Source organism: Rhamphochromis longiceps, linkage group LG2 (genome assembly GCF_057381845.1).
Source record: "Rhamphochromis longiceps isolate RC_006_pf linkage group LG2, R_longiceps_female_GT1.1, whole genome shotgun sequence".
Lineage (NCBI taxonomy): Eukaryota > Metazoa > Chordata > Actinopteri > Cichliformes > Cichlidae > Rhamphochromis > Rhamphochromis longiceps.
The window spans coordinates 40,268,918-40,292,421 of record NC_140558.1 but is presented as its reverse complement, the minus strand read 5'-3'; the positions used below and the strand labels follow the sequence as shown (position 1 = coordinate 40,292,421).

Sequence of the window (23,504 nt, the reverse complement as noted above, 5' to 3'; positions counted from 1 at the left end):
TGTGTGGCTCTCCCAGAGGGAGCTCTTGCGCTACAAATGGGAGGAGAACAGAGGCCAGAGAAACTGAGTAAAGAAGAGAAGTAAGAGTGACTAACATTAATTTAAAAAACAATAGGAAAACTAAGAACTGTTTTTGTTTCTTTTCCTTTATTTTGTCTTTTTCTTCTCCTCCTCCTCATTGTTGTTTTGTTCTTTACTGAATGGACAGCAGAGCCAAAATCCAAAACACTGACGAGTTTTGAAGGCAGTCGGGCACTCACTGCACACTGTCTCATTTAGTTGCAGGCAACAGATTTTCACACTATTGTTAATGAAACCTGTTTTTTTCCCCTCAAGACTGAAATAGCATAGGTATGCCAAATAATAATGATTTTAAAAATAAGGTTATTACAGGTTAAGACTAAATAGGCAGTAATTATGACTGTATGGTGAAACAGGGAAATGAAACGTATGAATAAAGTATTCTGATTCTGATTTGAAACTGCTGAAAATTCATAACACTTCCACCTGTCCCTCTGGAGTAAACTGAGAAGAAATTACGGTAGGTTATAATTAGTATACATTTTTGCCATCTTCAATTTTTAAGTAATAGAAAGAAAAAAAATCTCATTTTAAAAAGTCGCTTCTCTTCTGTGAATATGCACCGGTGAACTGTAGATCATGATGGGATGTCACTGACAGGTTTTCTTAGATAAATAATAGAAAAAGACCAGTCAAGTTCATGACCCTCTCCCACAATTTATCCTCTTCTCATTCTAGTGTTCCCACAGCAGTTGGCCTTTCTTAGTCTAGACTCAAGCAAAACCTTTGATAAGACTGAATGTAAACTAGTTAAATAGCAGCAATATTGTCCCACAGATTATTACTATTACTATATGTAGAAATCAGACATATTTTTATTGCAATTGAAAAAAGTGTTAACCTGAACTCGGCACAAATTATATTTTGTACTTCTTGCATCATGTGTAGTGTATCACATATTTACTAGAATCCAGCAGTTTTCCTTTGCTCTTGTGCTGATGCAGTTGATCTTTCTTTTAAGATTAACTGTATTAGAAGATGTGTGTTCAGGGGCGCACGAGCACGAACACACCCTTGGGCATACGCCCTGGTAATTGGTGCTTGCAGCTACTGCATATTAATTGACATTGTTATATTCAGTGTTAAATATTTAAAAGCTGGGATTTTGTTGTTGGTTCAGTTTGAATCTGTTTTTTTCTTTCCCTAAGTTTTTTTTTCCAGCTCTCTCTTCTTTTTTCTTTCTTTCTTTTTTTTGCAAAAGTTCTCTGATTCTGAACTATAGTGCATTGCTGTGAAGAAATATATTTATAGATTTCAGGTCAGTTAATAACTGAAGTAAGGTTTTGGTGTCTTGGATGTAGAAATAGCAAGTTAAGTGTTTCCCTTTAGAGGTGTCAGGTGAATTACCTTTAGCCATGTGATAAGGTGCAACTTTGAAGTTGTGAATGAGGTTAGAGGCAAGACTCAACCTCTGCAGGCTATCATGATGACTTGGTATGCCACACCAAGTCATATCCATATCCATCTTACTGTGAATGCAGTCCTGTTTGATGTATTTTAAGTTAGTCATTTCCTTCATTATTATTTTGAAGTTATACATGTGTGCATTTCCTTTTGTGTGTGTGCTTCCAATTCAGCGTCAGCCAAACTGTGGTATTGTGATGAATTGTGGCATAAATACATACTTTAAAAGGCATTCAGGCATTTGTTATTGTAATTAATTAGTAGTTGTACTTGTAAGTGTGACTGAAGCATCAGCATGAGAACATAGCTGAGGTTTTACTTATTCTGCTACTTACCCAACAGCACACTTATTTGGATAACCTAGTCAGCCTAACATGAGTGCAAACATGCATGAAAGATGGAACACATGCTTGCCTCTTCAAGCTACGGTAACTCAGCTTCCATTGGTGTTTTTCATACACCTTGCCTTAAAATCAGTTACCCTAACCGTCCAGCTGTATATTCCTAACTCATAATTTTCTGTTGTTGGCATGTCACAAGAAACGTATCATAACAATATCAAAGAAAAACACGTGTTGACAAAGAGAAATTACCATCTTCAGGTGCATTTAGGTTGCTGGCTGTCAGGAGAGAAGAGGTAAACCATTGTACCCCTTTGAGATCCTCATTCTTTTTATTGCAGAGGGCATAGACTTACATATAGCAGCAACACATCACCCTGACTGATTTCTTCAGCACTTCCCAGGGAATTGTCATCACCCCAGGTCAATGTCTAAACTTTCCCATGCATCAAAATATATTGTAATTGACTCCATTTGTAATTCCTCCAGAGATCTGGCACTGGGCTGTAGCTCTGATGGCTGCCAAAAGCAATAAAGTCTCATAGACATGACCCCCATTGCAAACAAGCCCTGCTTCTAGATCGGGAGGAACAGTAAAGTGTGTGTTTTTTGGTGCCTGGCTGTACGTTTCCGATTGGCTGCAGCCCATACTTCCATTCAAATGTCATAATTAAAAAATTATGCAGTCATGTTTTATTCTTCTTGGTTTAACGTTCATATCTCTCCTTCTCTAATTTTGATTGATCTGGTAGCTTAAGAATATTGGATATGGTGACACTGCAAAATTTAGCTGTGTTTTTTTCCAGGATGGGGAGAGAGTGGTGGTTGTAGCGACTCCAGGCTTAACATCTGAGGCCTCTGTTCAGAAGTGATCATAGCAAGGATTTACAGATTAACCGTTACGAATTTAAACCTTCTGATTTTACTCTTCAGGGGGTCATCAATTACAATCAGGCAAACAAATCCTTCATTATGGTAACAGTTTTTCTGCATGAATGCTTTAAGGAAAATGCAAATTAAAAGAGGAAATAGAGCAAAAGCAAGAAGGTTTCATCCTTTTATGTGCAAACAATTAGTGTAAGATTGATGGAAAATTACAGCTGTGACTATTTTTGCACACTGTGCTACTTCCTGCCCTCTGAGTGAAAGTAATAATATCGTTTATCCATACGATGCATCTAAATAATTCAACAAACTGGTGTTTTAATTGTTCACACATGAATAGATCACTAAAGGAGCCATCTTTTGTTCTAGTAAACAACGGGAAACCATACCAAAGGTAGATTATCATTTCCAATGGTTTCAAATTGTACCCTAATATTTACAGGTAATCCTGAGCTCCAACTTTATGCTGTCCATTAAATTTACTCATTTGCGGCTTTCACCTGCCTGCTGTTTTTAGGAGTACATGATTCAAGGTAATCAGAAAGAACAATGTGACTATGTTGTCACAGCAACACTATCACTTTCAGTACTGCAACCTGAGCTGCTTTGATTCCTCCTGAAAAGGAAACACATGCAGTTGTGTTTATCCTCTTGTAGCTTTCCTCTGCTGTACAATAGTCTGTCTCCCACTTCATCTCTTATTTGCTTTCAGGTGCCACCGAGACTAAAGAAAAAGATAAAGGAAAATTCTTTGTCATGTTAAAGTAGAGGTATTTGAAGTAGCACTAATGTGTACAACACCTACTTAGAAACACACACAATCAGTCATTGTCTTGACTGGTAGTATTGCGCTGATCAATAACCAATTTTACTCTGATGCGATGAATATACCTTTCAGCACATATTATGTGTAGCTGGTCATGTGAAGAGTTTACTGAAGGTCATCCTGTCTTTACATGTTGCATAGTCAATGAAATGGTGAGAGCTTTGCGTGGGTAAAAATGCAAGCGTGCCTAAAACTGTTTTGGATTCTCGAAGAATTTAACGCCTATAATCTCCAGAGGCTGGAATATTTTTCCACATATGAAGTGCTATTATACTAGCCACTACTGTACCTCTTAGACTTGCAGATTTCAAATATTCACAGAGAATTAATGCAATGGAAAAACAAGTTGATTCAAATGAGAATAGCTTCGGCTGTCACTGTAAAGAAAGGCACCCATTTTTTTTAAACTTTCATTCCTCCCTGCAACATGAATTTCAGTTAAATTGATCCAATATAACATTTGACTTTTTAGTGTTTTATACTCATCCGATTATTAAGTGATGACGTGACGAATCCTACTTCCGGGCCTAAAGTAGTCTGCGTTTAATATGGCTTTTGTGTTGTTAACATGTTTAATGTTTTGTATTTTCTTCTATTTGATCTCAAAAAGCTCCTAAAACAGTCAGTGATCACTGTTGACCTCCCTCGGCTTTTATTACCGTTAATCATTTATTTAAGCTCAGTTTTTAAAACCTTAGGATGTAACTACAGCCCAGCCCATGCAGCAGTATATGAATGACTAACCTCGTATTGTGGATGGATTATCTCAGTTGTTCTCCTGGCTGAAGTTTGGTCCTTTTACAGCATCCTGCCATGCGATTACATTTGTTCCTGACCACCGAGAACACTCACGTTAACTTTTATCGAGTGGAAAAAAAGTTAGCTTGTTTATATTATGCTAACATAGCTGTGTCGCTAGCGGTCACGTAGCATATCATTATATACCAGCTAGCCAAACTTCAGTAACCCTACAAACGTCACTGCTGTTTAGTTTTCTGTCTTCATTTATGTTGGAAGTGATAACAGAGCTGTACGTTTTAATTTGTTTCCAAAACCCCGCAGCCAGGACATGCTATATTGTATTTAGATAGAAGCTAGCGAGCTAACTCCCTGCTAACTTCTAACTCCGTTAAATGTCATAAATTCCGTTTTCATGGATGCCTGTTAGTTAAACTCAATTGTTACACCTGGTAGAGCAGAACGCTGATCATTTTATTAAAGATGAAAGACTTTAGACAGTTTTTCAACTCTCAGTAATGCCATAGTGATCGTTTGATATATGGACCTGCAGCGGAGTTTAGGCCCAGACACGGCTAGTGACGTCAGACTGAACAACCGGATTGTCATTAGTTTTTGAGATATATTTTAATTAAGAGATCATTTTTAAACCTAATCAACATATAAAATTGAAAAATGCTTTTATGCAGTCTGTGTTTGTGCATCCTTTCTGTGTGTCCCTTTTCCCTGTGTCATATCCTCTCCAACATACACTTACTTTGCTAAAGGAATAAATGTATTTATCAATGACCTTCTCTTAAGGATTTATGTTGCATTTGTCTTTGTTTTCATAAGTCTTTAGATTATTTAAAACTTGATCTTTTATGCTGCGTTGGCAGCGATGTTCAAAATAAATCTCTATTTCCTTTGTAACTTTTGGCAGCATTGCAAGAGCATTAGTTGAATGATTGGTATTATTTGTCAATAAATCAAAATGAAAATTGCTCCCCTCAACAGATGACTGAATAGAAGGTTGACATCTTCGCATTATAGCGGTTGATTTGGTATCGTGAGCTACACAGTATTTTTCCCTGGCAGTTTATTTGAGGGAAACAAGGCAAAACGCGATGAAATACGTTTTGTCTGCCTTTTGTTCTGAGGAATGACTAATGCCGCAATGGCCAGTTTTACCGAGCTCATGTCAATAAATTAAGGATGTCGTTCGCAGTTTTCCCCTCACTCTGTAATTCATACAGCTTAGAGCATCGCTTTAAAATGGCTTTTGTCTTTTCTTTACTTTCTCTTTTCTTCCTACATCGCCACACATCACTCATCCCTCGCTTCTGTGTGTATGATATATACCTACCTGCCCTCTTTATTTCTCCACTCATCCACTTGGAACATGTATTCAGCGTACAGAAGGTATCACTGTAGCTAATGACATCCCATAAGAATCAATGCTGGATTTTCTACTTACATATACAAATTTATGAAAAGTATAAAGTGGCCTACAGCTACAAATTTAATGCTAAATGCATGTATGCAAGTAATCTGTTATGTAGCTGGGTTTCACTTGTTTCCCATCTGGTTTACTTCCCATGTTAACGTTTCTGTTTTGAATTCCTATGACCCCTCTCTGATCTCATAAAAAACACTATGCTTGGTTCCTATGATCAGTTTTTCAGCCAAGCCATTAGTCAGTACTGTCACTCAATCCACAAAAAAACTATCATAAGCCATAACAAATGACAAACGCATTCCCAGTGGCTTGATGTGAATTTAATTGTTTTGCCTCTTGCTTCATCTGTCCACTGCTCGCTTTCCTTTTTCACCATTAGTAAGTCTGAGATCAAAGTGACAAGCACATGTGGATCTCAGGGGCCCTATCAGTCGAGAAACAGACTATGTGATAGTGTGGTCTTCTCAGTGTCATTCCCAGGAGTCAGTTCTACCAGAATTGAGAAGGAGGGATTGTGAGTCTCCCAGTCTACCCAGCTAGCTAGCTGAAAAGTCTAATAATGACAGTGACCTCACCCATCACTCTCACTGCATTGCTTCTAGACCAATCACAATAGGCAATTTCTGTGTATGGGTGTGTGTTCTAATGGAAATGCAGCTTAGATACCCTTTGTGTTTGTGTCAGACAGTATAGTGCATGCGATCCAAAATATTGCTATCCAATTTTATTGTCAGAAAATGAGAGAGGACAAACTCGAGCTGTGGAACTGATGTAAAGCAAGACAAGGTTGACCCTTATGTCAGTGAGACCTGCCACAGCTTTCTGTTTCTCTTCAGTTACAGACAAAAGGATGTAAACACTCAGCAGATGTCAAAGTGGTGCCAAATATTAAAAGTTGTCCTGGGTTGTTGTATTCAATCTGTACTTGAAACAAATAATAACGAGTTCATGCAAAGTAGAACTGGATGGCCCATTCAAATAACATATAACCTATAAGATATCAGCTGGCAAGACCTGTTAATCAGCAGGATACATGTTACTCTGCCGAGTAGGTAGTTTCATCTGCTTGTGTTTAGTCAACATTGTGAAAAATCAAAGCTAGACTGGAATGAAAGCTGACACTCTTAAGATGAAGAATCCCAGAAGTTCTTGTGACCTCGTGTCCTTTCCTGTTGTGCAAGTCCAGTCAGTGACTTTATGAATGTAGCTTCAACTTACATATCCTCAGAAAGTAAAATAAACCCATGTTTAGCTGACCCACGAACCCTCTTTCACGTAGGTTCACTACCAGCTTCACTTCTAACTACTCCTATACAAAGATGTTTCTTCTCAATACAGTACAGTATTTTTGTCAACTGTTTCTCTTTTAGTTCTCAAAAGGCTCGGGGCTTACAGTGTACAGGAAGCTCAAAGCCAGCTTAAATAAAAACAAATAAACAGAGATACTTTTAGTCATGTGCTCTTTATACCATCTCCTCATTCCTCTGATATTAAAGAAAGTTAGTTACTGGCTTTCTGATCAGCCTATTTTTCTTTCCTTTCTCAAACTGGGCAATACCATTTAACCAACATGACATATGTTCAGTTTGAGCAAACTGGAATTTGTGTGTCAATAAAACTAAACCCTTTACAGGAACCTAAACATGCCACTGCATCCATGCTCCTGTCCCATTTGATCCCCTAAGACACTGCATGCTGTTTGAAGTCTCTACTTGAAAGGCCTGATCTGAATATAGTGGATTCCACAGCAACTCTGCAAGCAGTGATTACAGACTGATTAATGAGCCACTGCAGACAGGCACACACACCCAATGTGCACACACATTACCACTCGTGCTCACTTTTCTAGGCCATACGCAGATGGATTATGTGGAGTCAGTATGTCACATCGGTCTCCCTCTGCGGTAGATATGTTTGTTTAAATGTTTAACGTTTTCAGGGATGTGTTGTTTTCATCATGGGTTACTCCTATATGGAGCAAGAGCCCGCTCAACTGTTGATACTAACCAGCTTATTGTGTGTGTTTTCACTTTTCCACAGTGTCCGCCGAGATCTTAAAAAGCAGTTTGACCAACATGGAACGGCACATTCAGAGGCTTGAGAATGACATCGAAAACTTCCCCAAAACAGCCGATGAACAAGATAAGTTTGTGGAAAAGATGTCTATATCCTTTTTTTATTGTGTTCATTCCAAGACAATACACAGGTTTGGACGTAAATTTGCTCCCTAACAGCATTCGCTTTGAGCGATATTAGGACATTCTTTGTCCTATTTTGTAGCGAGCAGTGGCAAAGGTGTGTGCTGTTTGTGTTCAGCCTGGCTGTGGTAAGCAGTTTAAGTCACTTGGTGTGATAGGTGGCACCCTAGGGAACTTGGGGAATGGATCTGGCTGCCTTGCTGTGAGACGCTGATCAGATCTCCCTCTTCAGTCCTCCCTGGGTCCCAAGAGTGAAATCATGCCTGTGGCTATTTTTACTTCACTCTGCCACTGCTGCCTGTCCCCTGGGGACCTCTAATAGGGACTCTGGCCCCTCACACCAACTTATCGCTTATTCCTGATTTCATCTTTTGGCCGACCACAAACCTCTCCACACAGCCATCCACGAACTCTTTTCTCATGACACCTCTCCTGTTTTGATAACAGAGTGTTTCACTTACACCCAAGCATCTCTAGTCCCAAATTGAATTAGCCATGTCTCTGCACTTTCTTGAATGCCCTTTCTGAGAGGAAAGGTTCTCACTGTATAGGTTTGATCAATAGTGAAAATCAAGTCTGTTGTCAATACCCTGAGGCTAAGGTGCCTTTCATGGGGAAAAACACAGTGAAGCAGTCAGCAGGATAGCCTATGTTTGTCTCTAATGTTATAAAGAAAAGAAAGGATTACTCTCGAGTAATTTAAAACATGAGTGGGTGTTTCCATATGCTAGGGGCTCACACAAAAGTTAACATATAACATTATCTTTACTTCCTTTTATCTGATATCTATTTAGGCTAAATCAGCACAATTGGAGGGACGAGAGCAATAGTCCCTAAAAATCTCTTCAAACCAGAGATGGACATTTACATTTTTACATTTAAAAAAAGAAAAAACTGATGCAGAGGCTTCCCTGGCGGCAGCTACTATATGAAGCAGAGCAGGCAGGCAAGAAAGCTGCTCTTTCCCCCAATGTCAGTATTGATTCCCAGGCTCCGTTGAGAACTAGAGGCTTGAGTGAGAGGAAATGGAGAAGTGTAGATGTACTGCAGTATGGTTCCTTTTCACTGTCTGGAGTTCCTCCCCAGAGAATGGCAAAGAGAAACTGGCTGGCGATGACCTGAAACATCACCCCTACCCCACACACCCACCCACCCCTACCCATCCTACCTGACCATGCTGTGGTCCTAGGAATGACGCTCATACAGATTTACTGCAGTAAAACAGATTTTGTGTCTTACTTTGCTAAAGGTTGGAACAATGACATGGTTATATTTTATATTTTATTTTGCAGTGTTGTATTCATCGTTGATTATAAAGTTACTTCCTGAATAACTGGGAGAATAAAGAAGGATGTGATTTTCAGTATTTCATGCATTCTTTTGTGTTAACATGTTAGGATTTATAAAATATATATATATGTTGTTTTATTGTAGCACAGTGCATATTATCAGGACGTCGAAGTAAATTACGTTTTGCACTGTTCATTCCGAGAATTGATTTCGGGGGTCTGATACAGAGGGAAACCTTTGCCTGTATGTGTCTGTGTGCGTCTGTGTTCATTTAGCTCTTTTCTCAGATTTTGCTACCACATTAAATCTCCTCAGATATCAGATCTTGGACTGTTTTGTGTAAATGAGCATTGTGATGGAATGAATCCACATGCATATGGACCATAAGGAGAGATTGAAAGTGGAGACTGCTTGAATCACTGAAGTTTGTAGTACCAGCGTTTGCTATGAGCTTAGGGGGCACTTTAATGCCGAGTGTTGGAACAGTGACAGTGTGAAATACAGGGCCGTATTTTGGGGGTTGACATTTCCTTTGCTGTACATAAGATAGCACAATCAAGGGAAACATACCTTTTTAAACTTTATGCTGGGATTAAAGAAAAGGATGTTGGTTCCTTGAAGCATGACAGATGGAAGAACAACAACATCTAAAAGTCATGCATTTGATGCTTGAGCAACCCTGAAAAAGTTAAGTGAAGCTCTGTTGTCTTGACGGCTGGGCACTGTGATGAATTAGTCAGACTCCGTTTGTGTGTGTGTGCTTGTGTGTGTGTGCTAGAGAGAGATGCAGAGAAAATGGGAAGGTAATTTACATTGGATGTGTAGGTGAGTACATATGCTTCTGTTCCAGTCTGTATGTCTTTCATCTTTAACTAGCAAAAAACCATGCAGGGTTTTAAAAAGTGTAGTGACAACTTGATAAAAAAAAGAGGTAAAACAAAGAGGTAAATAGATGGACTTTTTCAACATGATACCCCGCTCGAGACTGTATAATCAAAGTTACATAGAAATAATGGTCCTCTATCATAGACCTGGGAGTTTTAGGGGTCTGCACAATATCTTAGCTGTTCCCAGTAAAAGACCTCTGATGTTGTGCCTGGACTGGACTGCTGGAGCTGCTCATCTGTTTTGAGGGATAAAGCTCTTAATAGTCCTATTACCTCTGAAATGGCTTTTACCTTCCACATCTGCTCCAGTTGTTTCTTCAGCTCTGGTACTTCTCAATTTTCTCTTGCGCCTTCTTTCTGATGTTGCTGTCAGCTGGAATTGCTACATCTATCACAACTGCAGTCCTCTGCTTTTTATCAACCATCACTGTGTCTGCTTGGTTGGCCAGCAACTGCTTGTCAGTCTGGAACTTGAAGTCTCATGGGACTTCAGCCCATGTTCTTGACCACCTTCTGTGGTGTCTCCCTCTAGTACTTTGGGACTTCTAGTCCATATGCAGCACAGATGTTCCTGCACACTATTCAAGCTACATGGTTGTGCCTCTCAGTTTATGCTGTCCCAGCTTGCAGCTTACATCCTGTTACTTTGTGCTGGACTGTCTCTTGGGTCCTGTTGGCTTTGGTAAACTCCTGCCTCTGTTACTCTAGTTTAAGGGAGAATTTAAGCGTCCGGTATCATTCCTTAATATGCCACCACCTACCTGAGTGTCGTTGCTGATCATGTGCATCCCCTTATGACCACAATGTCATCATTTTTTTCTAGCAGGGTAACATGACACAAAGATCAAATCAACTTCTTTCTTGAGCTTAACACTGACTTCAGTGCATTCAAATGGCCACCAGATCTCAATCATAGGACAAAGAGGAAAACGAAGACTAAGAAGCCAGAACTAACTTGGTGGAAGCACTTCATTTGGCTTTACTGATACATTTTTCTCTTTCCATTACTGTAATGTATGCTAATTACTGAATGGGGTGTTTGTTCAGCAGTTTTGTGATCTCTATCTGTCAGAAGTAATGGGGGCTCACAAAGGCTGTAGAGTTGAGACACAAGCCCCCAGAGAGCCCTATTTCACCAGAGAGGCTATCGCTATGATGTGCACACACATGCACGCTGCACTTTGCTGCTGAATATGATAAAATAGAATAGGATGAGATTGTGCATGCTAGAATATTGATGTAGAGAGGTGGTTTGGTGGGGAGGATGAGAGACCAGAGTGGACCCTGATGAATACCTTGACATGCCCAGTACATCTCTGTGTACTGTATTCAATGACTTAACACAAACTACTGATATTTAGTTTAACCTTTTACTTCCCAGAGTGCAATAATCACAGAACATCACTGTTGCGTCTTCATACAAAAAAATAACATGGTCCTCTGACTAAGAAATTAAAAATCTGCTATTTATATTATACTATGGGGAATCTTTAGTGTATTTTATATCTGTGTTTTTGCGTGTGTCACATTTTTACACAGTGACTGAGTTTTCTCAGTGAAACGTCTTTTGAATTCTTTCACAAGGATAAGTGAATAGAGCTGTGTGCCTTTAAGCTATTGTACATGGCTGTGTTATTAGTTGAATAAGAAAATAGTCTTACTTTACCCCAAAGTTTAGATAGTCGAGTCTTGAGGAGTGCATTGTCATACTGATGAGTTTAGATATCAGTCTGGACTCCTGAGTCTTAGAGAAATCAAAAGGATTTGTTTCCCTGTAGGAAGGATTTTTCCAAACTATCATGAGATAATTCAAATTGGTAGAATTCCTCCCACATCCATACCTCTCTTGATAATTTCCCAACAAGAACAAGTGACGATTGAACAGCAATACTTATTTACAGTAGTTATTGACACCTCTGGGTGATTAGAGAGCCTGAAGTCCTAGGATTTGGACCCACATAGATAATAGTGTGAGTTTCTCAAACCAGTTTAGTCCTCTAATCAAGACACTGTTTTTTCCAGTCCCGGGGCTAGCTTCTAATACAAACTGACAGATGCATTTATACAGGTACCTCCTTTTTGTTGTTCTCTTAGTCTTCAGTCTGATTTAGTTCGCATTTCAAAGGAAGAAGTTCACCGCAGTGTGTTTATGGATGGCCCCTGTCAAAACAGCAACAGTTGGACACTCTGTTGGCTTCAGGCTAGGTTTTTGCACAGGTGCAGAAATCCCCTGCATCAGCACCACACACTTAAGGTTAATAAATGCCTCTTAGTGAAGCAGTTGTTCTGTTATAGAGGGTGAGCTTGAAATACCCCTCACTTGTTTTGTTTTTTGTTAGCGTGTATTTTTTGCGTTTTTATGCTAGACAGTGTAAGTGTTGTTTGGAAAAGTTAACACAGTTCATTACACCTTTATGTGTTTCAGTATGTAAGTCAGATTAATTAGAGAATCATCATGTTTATTTCTGTATGTTTGTGTAAAATAAAACTGGGTTAAAACATGCTGGTGGCAACACGCTGAGTAGCTCCGTATAATGTTTAAAGCAAAAGTACCCCACCCCCCTCGCTGCAAATAAGCTCCCTCTCTTAATCACCACCTTCCTCCAAGCCCCTCATGGCCCACCCCGCCACCCCAACTGAAGTGGTTTCTTTTGCTAATGAAATTCACTGTAAACTGTGTGGCCAATTAGCTAAAACACAGATAAACCACGGAGCCTTTTAATTATCCAAAATTCAGGGGAAACAAGTGTAAATAAGTAGCAGTGCTCCCTGCGTGCTTTAGTTCTGCTAGTGTGCCTTGCACCTTAATGTAAATGTCCAAATAAATAAAGATAACCACTCAGATTTAGAAAGAATGAGTCAGTCACAAGAATAAATAGTAATTCCTCACTTTGAACGTGGCATCTCAGCAGACATACTGATTTTTGACAAGCAGACAAATGACTTATCTGAGCTGCAAAAAGTTGTGAAAATGTGTTATAATTCTCAAGATGCCAGCACGCTTCTCCATAGAAGTATGAACCCTGTTCAAAATAAACAGTATACATTCTTGTGCGAGCTGTTCTCATCAATGCTGGGATGTTCACTGTTCTCCCAGCACTGCACTGGGTGCTGTTGGTCTACAGAGAGCAAGGCTGCAATAAAAAACAAGATAAAAAGCTATATTTCTGAAGAGGTTTATGAATGAAATATAACATGTGTTGTTGCATTTGTTTTTATCTTCTGAGCTTTATAAATATGGGTGTTGCTGAATTATTAGTGTGTTTAAGAAAAAGACAAATAGTGTATGTCTGTGAAGGTTCTCAGTCATCCAGGTCATAGTAGTCAAAGGAGCTTGCAAAGAAAAGCGTCTGGACTTCTTTAGTTGCTTGAAGACGTTTCACCTCCGAGAAGCTTCTTCAGTTCTAAGGTCAAATGGTGGAGAGTCCCAGATTTAAACCTAGTGGGAGTTTCCCCCCACAGAGGGACAAAGAACCCCCTGATGATCCTCTAATCACCTGAGCCAAGGTGTGAAACTGGGTGTGGGTCACAATCAGCCAGAGTTTCGGGTGAGCTCATTGTGAAACCTGGCCCCACCTTATCATGCGAATTCCTGAGGTCAGATGGCCCAGGATGTGAGTGGGCGTTAAGGCGTCTGGGGAGGGATCTCAAAATAGTGTAGGCACTATTTCTATAGACTAATAGCTAACATGCGCTATAGTGCACTGAGGTGTTTTACTTTCTGCTCAGATTTAGTCAAACGCTTCAAAACCACTTTACAATACAGGTGGATCCAGGCGGGAAAAAATAGTTCTTTAATGGCAGTCACCTGATTACCAGCTGAATATGGTTTTCATTTACTGTAGGTGAAAAACAGGAAGCAACTGAAGTAAATATAAAACTTCACAAGGTCTGAAACTCAGCATTCGGTGATGTACACGGGTTCCAAACTGCTTTGCATCACTGACTGCAAAGAACGTGTATCCATGTCTTAATCCTGATATTTAAAATGGCATTAGGTTACGCGGCAACTTACACATCAAAAATTAAGATAATGGTAAAGTTTCTGTTAGGGTTAGACAGGAGTAGTTAGGTTAATTATCCAGGTAATGAATGCAAGTCAATGTGATGTCCTCTTAGGTGTTGTTGGTAACATGATCAGTAACATCACTCTGTGACACCCATAATGTGTCAACTGGGAACTTGCCAAACACTTTTATACCAATGGGACCTATGTGACTTTCTACATGCAAGAACACAAGACTCTAATGACATTTATATGCAATGTAAACAAAATGTCGTATTGGAATTTCATCTTTCTAAGCTACCAGAATAATTTCAGTTAATGGAAAATCCAAAATAAATGTAGTCAAGTTACAAATTACAAATTGCAAAATAGAAATACACAGATTATTGTCAACATAAAGGATCGTGCTTCACTTGGCTTTTCTGTCGCCAGTCGTGTTTACTGCCAGACCATTTCTGTGCTCTCTAGTCATACGAGAGAATTTCCTCGGAGTTTGCCAATCAGTATCTTGTTAGGCTGTGACACTTGGCCTGATGTGGCAGCTTCATTAACCAGCAGAGTAAGCTTGCTGATAGACTCCCTGGACTGTAGACTCTAGATGCAGGAACGGATGTGGTACTGGAGTATGGGAGGTACCGCCATGATGTACTGGGGATATACTTGTGGACTGATAAGCCCTCATGCCCTATCAGTCTTGTAGGGTCTCCTCAGCGGTATGTTGTATCCTGTTGGGTTTCCGGCATACTCTCTGGAGTCCAAATCACTTTTTTGCATCCCTGCTGAATACATTTATTATAATGTTTGTTTAAAGTTCACATATAGCACAAAGACTCAAGTACTAATCATAAAAAGCTGTCATGTTCTGAATAGAAAATGATTTGTTTAGTTAATCGGTTTTATCATCATGTTTCCATGCGTTGCTCAGCTGCTCTATAGCTTTGCCACTATTGACCCAGGTCTCCGCTGATTATTTCTGCTCTACTGAAAGCCAGGCTAAGGACCCAGTGGCAGAGGCTTCAATCTGCACCTCATTACTTCCCCAAAAGGCCTGGGCTTAGTGCAGGGTAATAGACAGAGGCCCAGTCGCCCTCATTTGTCATGGGCTCCTGGGTTTGATGCAAAGCCCCCCTTGAGCACTTGTTGCTGAGCTCTAATCCTGCAGTAGACACCAACCACGCTTCTCTGCTTAGCCATCCCCGCTCTCTACCGTCATGGCTCATGATTTCACTTTCATTTGATGTTTTAATGAAATCCCGGAGACTCAGGTAAATGGCAGGCCCATTGTTGGCAAATTATTCTATCAAATGCAAGTGGATGGGAAACGTGACTAGAGTTATTTGTCTAGTAAATTTGAGCCACTGAGGTTGTACAATGCTTGTTTTGTTTTCATGTGAACACACAATATAAGACATTTGGAGTTAAATGACATAGGTTGACTTAAAAAAGATGGTTTGCATGTTTTGAATAACTGTTTGTTATGTCTATTCACTTGGCTTATATGACAACTAATAGCAATGTTACATCTACTATAGCAGAATTTATATGTGAAATAAGTAGCTTTTAATGCTGGCAAGTAGATCACAAAGCAAACCTTTGTACAAAGCTTTTTAATTATTCCAGTGTAGACCAGTATATTACTTTGTAGTATTAATTGCTACAAAAAGGCCTGAGTATCCTTAGCAGAGTATGCAGGTTTAAAGTCACTGCAAAATGTAAATCATTCCAAAGTTTGAGTACTTACTGTCCCCGAGTAATGTTATTACTTTCTTGCTGTTGCTGTCCAAGGGATATATTGTTGTACAACTGTTTGCTACTGGGTCTCTATTGATTTATAACTTGTGGCTAGCTTTCCTCTCCCCTGACAAAACCCACGGATCGCTGCCTCTGCATGACTGTGGGACATCTCTCTGGCAGCATGCTTGTACGTATGACCCCAAAAATCATTTGCCAAACTTATTGACTGGATTTGCTTTCTTTAGAGCAATTACTTGTTCATTATGCAAATAAAGTGCACTAATTGCTTCACATTTGCTAATTGATCATAAGATTCGTTATATGTTTGACATTACAGTTGACTCTTTCAGGAAGATTTTGTCTCCAGCAGTTTAAGCAGTGCATTTTGTGAATAAATTAATGACAGCAAATAACACAGTGGGCCATTTCCCTGGCATGTCACTGTGCACTCAGCTCTGCAAATTTGAGACACAATAGAAAAGTCGGAGGAGAAAGAGATCGCTAATTAAAATGAATCTGTGACAGTCAGAAACACTAACAGTTACAAACGGCAATCTGATGGTAGTCAACAGGGGATTCTCCATTAATTGGCAAAATGAGGCTCATCAATCACACAGAGGGGGAGTGCTGCACAGACAGTATCCTGTCAGAGTCACCCACTGTGGGGGGAGCAGCATGACGTTTGTCTCAGGGACAGAGTCATGTAGAGAAGGAACAGTTTCTTCTCATCGCTCTCTCTTTCTCGCTCTCTCTCGCTTCTTTTTCTTTCTTTCTCACTCCCTCTCTCGCCCAACTCTCTTTCTCACCACATGTGGCTCTCAGTAGACATCTCACCAACTCATTCCGACAGGCTTTGTTTTTCCTTGTCGCATTTCAAATGGGGATTGGCTGGCATTCACTGCCAGTCAAGGCCGAGACAGAATTGTCAAAACACCGTGTTGAATTCCAGCTTTTGGAGGATATTCTTTGCTGATGACATGTGCTGAGAGGCTTGTAACTCCATGCTACCTCGTCACATTCAGGCAAAAATGCAGGTACTGCTGATTTTCTATACAAAAGACCTTGATCATGTTGCTGTATTAAAACTTTTTAACCAGTACTGACAGCTATGTCTGAAGACTTAATTGGCATGTATGACTTCCTGCCTACAATGTAAGTGTTCACAAAGCACAGGGTTAATCTTTAAAATCTGCATGACCTTAAAATGACAGTAAAATCTTTGTTCGGTACGATCGGTAAGCACTGATGCCCCTATGATTGAGTAAGCCAAACAAATGCCAGGGAACATAGTAATGTGCCTCTGCAGGCCAATAAATGTGCCCAGGCAGTGACTGGTTGTTTTGTCAATTGAACCAATCAATGTGCTGCGCCTCTTCTTTGTCACTGACTTAGTTTAAGGTGCTTGCATGCAAAGTGTGACTTGAAATAGTTCTGTGAGTCTATTTTTTAAACTTAATATATCTGGTATAGGGCTGTTCGATATAACGATATATATCGGATGACGATATAAAAACGTCTATTGTTTCATTTTACGCTATCGTTTGTTTCATGGTGTCGCAAAATACCAAGCGCCTGTTTTTATGCGTTGTCGTTAGCAACAACGACGGTAACAGCATCGCGTGTCCGTTTGTTTATGTTCCACATAAACCTTTCACAATAAAGCTCAAGATCCTGTTGAGACTTTTCAAAATAAACTGAATCACGTGAAAACGTATTATTGACGGATGAGAAGCAAAAAAAGAGCTGTCAGGTGCTAAAAAATAAACCTCAGAGTCAAACGTTAGAACAGGCTTTTCCCCGCAGCACGCCGTGTAATAAATACAAAGAAAACGGCGGCCGTTACAACTTATGTCTAAAAATGTATCGTTTCAGCATCGGTTAAAACTCGAGCTACATGACGCACAGCTGGAAACACTTCACGCAAGTCGAGATTCACAGAATTTACAGAAAATGTTACATTGTTGTGATTTATATCGTTATCGGACGATAGAATTCTTATATCGGGATATGAGATTTTGTTCACATCGCACAGCCCTAATCTGGTATAGATTGCCATAAATGACAGACCATACTGTTATATGAGATGCGCAGGTAACTGTATATTGATACCATGATTACTTATTTGCGGTGAATCAAATCAAATCAGCAATATGTGAGAAATGTTACTCAAATGGAGTATAACCAACTGCATCTACAGCTTTAATCAACAGGTCTAATATACTTCTTGTCCAAGCAACAGTCATGGCTGTGTTATTTATTCATTAATTTTTTATTAACAATACACTACCAGTTAATTGGTAGGTGTGTTTCATCCCTGCATAAGATGATAGGTTGAGATAAGTTGTCCCCTAAAAGTCCTTCTGGTTGGGCTGATGATTAATAGGTCAGTTTTCTGTGAAGTGGGACCTTTTGTTAGTCCTCAGTATTTTTTCATTGGATGATGCGGGCAGCACGGTGGCACGGTGGTTAGCACTGCTGCCGCACAGCAAGAAGGTCCTGAGTTCAATTCCACCATCAGGCCAGGGTCTTTCTGTGTGGAGTTTGCATGTTCTCCCCGTGTTTGCGTGGGTTCTCTCCGGGTACTCCGGCTTCCTCCCACCGTCCAAAGACATGCAGCTTGTGGGGATAGGTTAATTGGTTAATCCAAATTGTCACTAGGTGTGAATGCGAGTGTGAATGGTTGTCTGTCCTTGTGTGTTAGCCCTGTGACAGACTGGCGACCTGTCCAGGGTGTACCCCGCCTTTCGCCCTATGACAGCTGGGATAGGCTCCAGCGCCCCCCGCGACCCTGAAAAGGATAAGCGGAAGCGAATGGATGGATGGATGGATGATGCGATATCATTTTAGGAGATAAAATCCTTGAACCCACTGGGATTAACTCCAATAGCAAAGATATTCAAATAATAATGGACATGTTGCAAAAATGTTTTAAATGGCTTCCATCTTCTTTTCTATTTTCTGTCTTTTTCTCACTATCCCACTCACAGTGTATTCTTTTAGCCTCTTAAGCCGTGCAATTTAACAGCATGGGACTGTGTGAGATGCATCTAGTACCTTGACCTTGAAATGACTTTTTGTGTTGACGATTTATACTTGATCCCTGGACTTTTTCCTTTGATGTGTTGCAGCTTTCTTTCATAACTTAAAAACACTGGTTAGGAACTGTAGCGACAAAATATAACTTTCTTTCAACAGCAACTTTCAAGGACCCTCATGCAGGTCGGAAAAATATGAAAAAATGTCCTCGAATTTTTGCAGATTTTGTTTTTTTAGAGCTTACAAAATTAATTGAAAATACAAATAGGAGGTATTAAATTTTTATTCAAAATTTTGCAGACTGGAACATTTTAAAATGTACGTTTTGCTGTTGTTGTTGTTATATCCCAGGAGCTGTTGTGTCATTGGTTTGTGACAGTACCTGGCAAGAAATAGGTATAAATGTTTTACAGGTTTTTTAAATAACACTTTGATCAACAAAACGTAAGCTTTTCATAATGCGTTTTGTGTCTTTTGCTTATCCCAAAAGTAAAATTCAAACACGCATATTCCCTTTTTTAATGTTTCTTCTTGTATATTCCAATCATTTTCTTTGTACACTTCATTTGGACACTTTTATATATCCAAGATTTGGATTGAAAGCTTTGTAAGACAAGATAGATAGCAAGCAAGGTTAACTGAAAGGACACATCCATTAGTGTTTTTTAACACAGCAAGGTGGTGACAAAGTGTTGTTCCACCGTAACACTTTGTCGCGACTTTTACCAACACACCCAAAAACCTTTTTTTGTAAAAGTCCAATCGAACAGCATTTTCATCTGTAGGGAGCAGATTATGCCATCTATAATTGTGATTGAAAACTGGTCGGAAAGGTTTCCATATTGTTTCTAGAGGCAAGTTGAAACCCGATGTAGCAAAATAAAGAATTATTTCAGCCATTTGAATGACTGACTGCAGTTTCCATGCGCTCTATGCTCTTGAGGCACATTTGTGATGGATAGTACAGCAGAGGTTATGATGCCTCAAGCTTGTTTGATGCAGCGGTTATATTCTTCAACTTCTGTGAACAAGGTCATGGTGCTCCTTTTGCAATAAAAATCTATTTTCATGTACTCCATTGCTCTATTCCTACACTTTGCATGAGGAAATCGAATTTTTTAGAATGTAATTTATAAATGTGGCCAACTTGTACACTATCCATCTGTTTAATAAGCCTTTGTTCCAGGTGATAAACAGTAAATACATATTAATTGATGTGATGGTTATAAAGAGGACTGTAGCAACTATTTTTGTCATAAATGTTATTGTATTATTACTGCTAATATAATTATATTTAGGATTGTTGCTGGATTTTCACAAAAAAGTATTGACAACACAATACTACTATGCTATAGTGGTTTCTGTGTCACCCAGGTTTTTAGCCTTTTTACAACATTCATTTCAACAAATTAGTCTACAGTATAATTTTGCATTATATTAAATATTGCACTAAATTTTCATCATATACTGTGTGTTAGTTGGTCCACAGCAGGGTTCTTCTTTTATCCAACTTCCCAAAATCCAAGGAACAAATCTAAATTAAATTTAAATGTAAATTTAATTAACTGTATTGTACTTTAGTTTTTCACACATAACAGTGACCCTTTTTAAGGCATAAAAATAATGTTAAGCATGGAATCATAATTTTTATTAAACAGTTACTATGGTTTGAATTGCCATGGGTAGGAATGAAGCATGTGTGCTTCTGTGCTTCAGATCATTGAGAGTAATCGTAGTTTAAGCCTCACAGTAATATTTGTAGTGTTACATGACCTGTTTGAATTGTGGTAACACTAAAATGATTTGAACTAACAAAGGTTACCAGGTGACTACAGGTCAGGTATGTCTGTTGCACCAGCTGAAAATTAGGGCAGCAATGAAGTGTCTCCATTATTGTGTTTTTCTAGCTTGTCTCGCAATAAAGGCCTCCTGAAACAAAAAACATTTAGCAGCTTTTCCATAACTCATATCTCAGAGATCTGTATAGGCTAATGTCTGGAAAGATTTTGGGATAAAGGACAGCATATGAATTCCACTCTTTTATTAAATCCCTAACCCCATCCATAAAGCCAGATTTATAAAGTGCTATCCTAACTGACAAGACGAGGCGGCAGTCCCAACATACACAGGGCTATAATATCTTTTGCAGAGTCATGGAGTCCCGATCTTAATGCCATGAAGTCATTCTGAGGAAGAGCAGAGGCAACTGAGATAGTCCAAATGTACAGAAGAACATTGGCAAGCCTCCCAAAAGGACTGGAACAACATACCTTTTAAGCACCTTGAAAAACTACGCGAAAGTGTGTGTAGGAGAGTGCTATATTGATTTAAAGTATTGATTTTATTTGGCTGCATAAAACTTTTACACACGGTAGTATGTGTGAGTGTGAATATGCATGTCTATTTAAGGGTTTATCAGTGATAGTTGTAGAGAGCCAGTAATGTCATTAGGCATCTTGTTATCACTGGTGAGAGAGAGAGACTGTAGGAGGGGTTTTGCAGTGCTCTGTTACACAGAACTATCAGAGAATGGCAGTCAGTGTGTGTGTGTGTGTGTGTGTGTAGGGTGGTGTTTAAGGCAAGCTTGAAATGTGTATACATGAGATAGCTGGAAGGCAGTGTGAAATGATAGCTGTGAATAAGACATTTTCCATTGAAGTGATTAAAATGATTGAGGACAGCAGCGAACTCATTCATCTCTGAGCAAGGTGATGAGGGACATTCTGTACGTGTGGGTATCTGGGAGAAAGTGCCTCTGTGCGTTCATTTATATGCGCAAGCGTTTGTGTGTTTTCGTGTCACAGATGTAGAACAACTTGTGAAATGGGACTGGCATGGAGGCGGCCCGAGAGATGTGGAGCGATGCCCACAGGAGGGCCATGTCTTTTCACTACATCTGAAAAGACAGCCAAATATTTATCATCACCCCACCATAGCCTACACTGGGTGGTTTAATTTGACCTTCATCAAAACAAAGTAAACAGTTCCCCATTTCTAGCCTCGGTGCCTGTTATTTTCTTGCTATTTCATTTCCATGTGTGTGTGTTTTTCTAAAACAGTAATCTTAAAAGAAGAGTAGCACTAGTTTAATGGAAGTTCCTTTAGATTTCCATGAATGTGATTAAATTTGAGTTTAATCAGTCTCTCTCCGCTTTAATTACTTGGACGGATGGGGCAGGATGTCTTGTGTTTGTGTGTTAGTGTGTGTGCGTGTGTCCCTGCCTTCTTGTGATTGATGATTTTATACATTTTAACATTTTTATCAACTAGATCTTTTCTTGTAGGAAAGGTTAAACTGCACCCTGCACTTTAAATCTAAGTAGAGCTGGCTACGGTGTTTTTGTTGGCTACATATAACCACTCTTAAGCACATAAGAGAATTTCCAACCCACTTTGCAATGGCAGCCTTGTGAAAGACTTGATTTGAGGTCTGTACATTCATGTTTCCCTTCACTCTCTCTCTTTGAGTCTCTGCTTCTTCCATCAACGGTTCTAATCTCCTGAACGGCATCCACACTCACTGTTCATCCCCTGCTTTTAGGATTGGTTTCACACAGTGATCCCCTCGCTGACCAGACAGACGACTCGACAATTAACCTCCAAGGCTGACCTGAAATATCTCAAACCTTCTCCCCTCAGCATCCTTATTGGCCTATAATAGATTTCTAACAGGTGGAAAAAGGAGGATTGAATTTCACCCATCTAACCCCCAGGCTGTGTGCAGAAACACAGTTCAGTTTGTTGTCTTTTCCCCCTTCTCGCTAAATACGACAGTTGGGAATGGGGACACATAGTACCAGTGTGTTAGGAATGCCTTTAAACTTTGTGGCATTCTTTGTGTAATTATTGCTAAATGTGTCTCCATTTCCAGGCTTTTCCTTCTGGTTATTGTGCTAATACCGTTAAAGCACTCTAATAGAGCTGGTTAGGCTAAAACTGCATTCCCATGAAGGAGATTAGTTCCTGTGTTATTTACTGTCACTTTGGCCATTATTCCATGGTATACAGCTGATGTAGCATCTGTTCCCTACCTTTTTGGTTCATCATCCGACACAGTGCAGTGAATGTGCCCTGCTGTGATGTAGACACAGGTTGCAAATCCGCTGAATCCCAGCTCTTTAGTCTTTTGACTGAAGCTCAGTGGCACGCTTTGTGATCTTTCAGTGCACTACTTTGGCACTCTGTGTTGGGCTTCTATTGTTGTGTTTTAAATGCACAATTATAGTGCAATTATAAGAGTTTAAGTCGAACTGTAGCATGTGACTGCATGCGTAGATGGTCATTCTGTTGGTAGTAGAGGGTGAGAGCATGTGTAACCAGTAAGGTAATGATTCATAAGACAGCCAGTAGGACTTATCCACTAATAGATCTCTAGGGAGATAACCTAATCCCCCAACAATATCTCCTTATCATATTACAAGTGAACTCTGTACCGAATGGGCTTTTCTATCCACAAATGAATACTAAGCCTTATACTTACCTTTAAGCTTATTAGATTTGATCTGAAACAGAACAGTATCAAGTATTCTCCCTGATGCCAGACTGATCAGAGATAATAATCCTTTCTGAGATTAGTTTTAATTTCACAGTCTACTGATTGCCATGATTTTATATGAAATAAAGTTGTGTTTTTTTCAGAT

At 39.5% G+C, this 23,504-nt stretch overlaps 1 protein-coding gene across 8 annotated transcripts in view; it reads left to right on the top strand.

Annotated features, from left to right (window-relative positions):
* The window catches only part of diaph2 (diaphanous-related formin 2), a 378,860-nt gene that overhangs the window by 265,834 nt on the left and 89,522 nt on the right, over positions 1-23,504 (top strand). For all 8 annotated transcript variants that reach the window (XM_085428909.1, XM_085428893.1, XM_085428885.1 and 5 more), the window contains one exon: positions 7,754-7,878. In XM_085428909.1, coding sequence (XP_085285035.1) covers positions 7,754-7,878 — 125 coding nt within the window. The remainder of the gene's footprint in view (positions 1-7,753; positions 7,879-23,504) is intronic.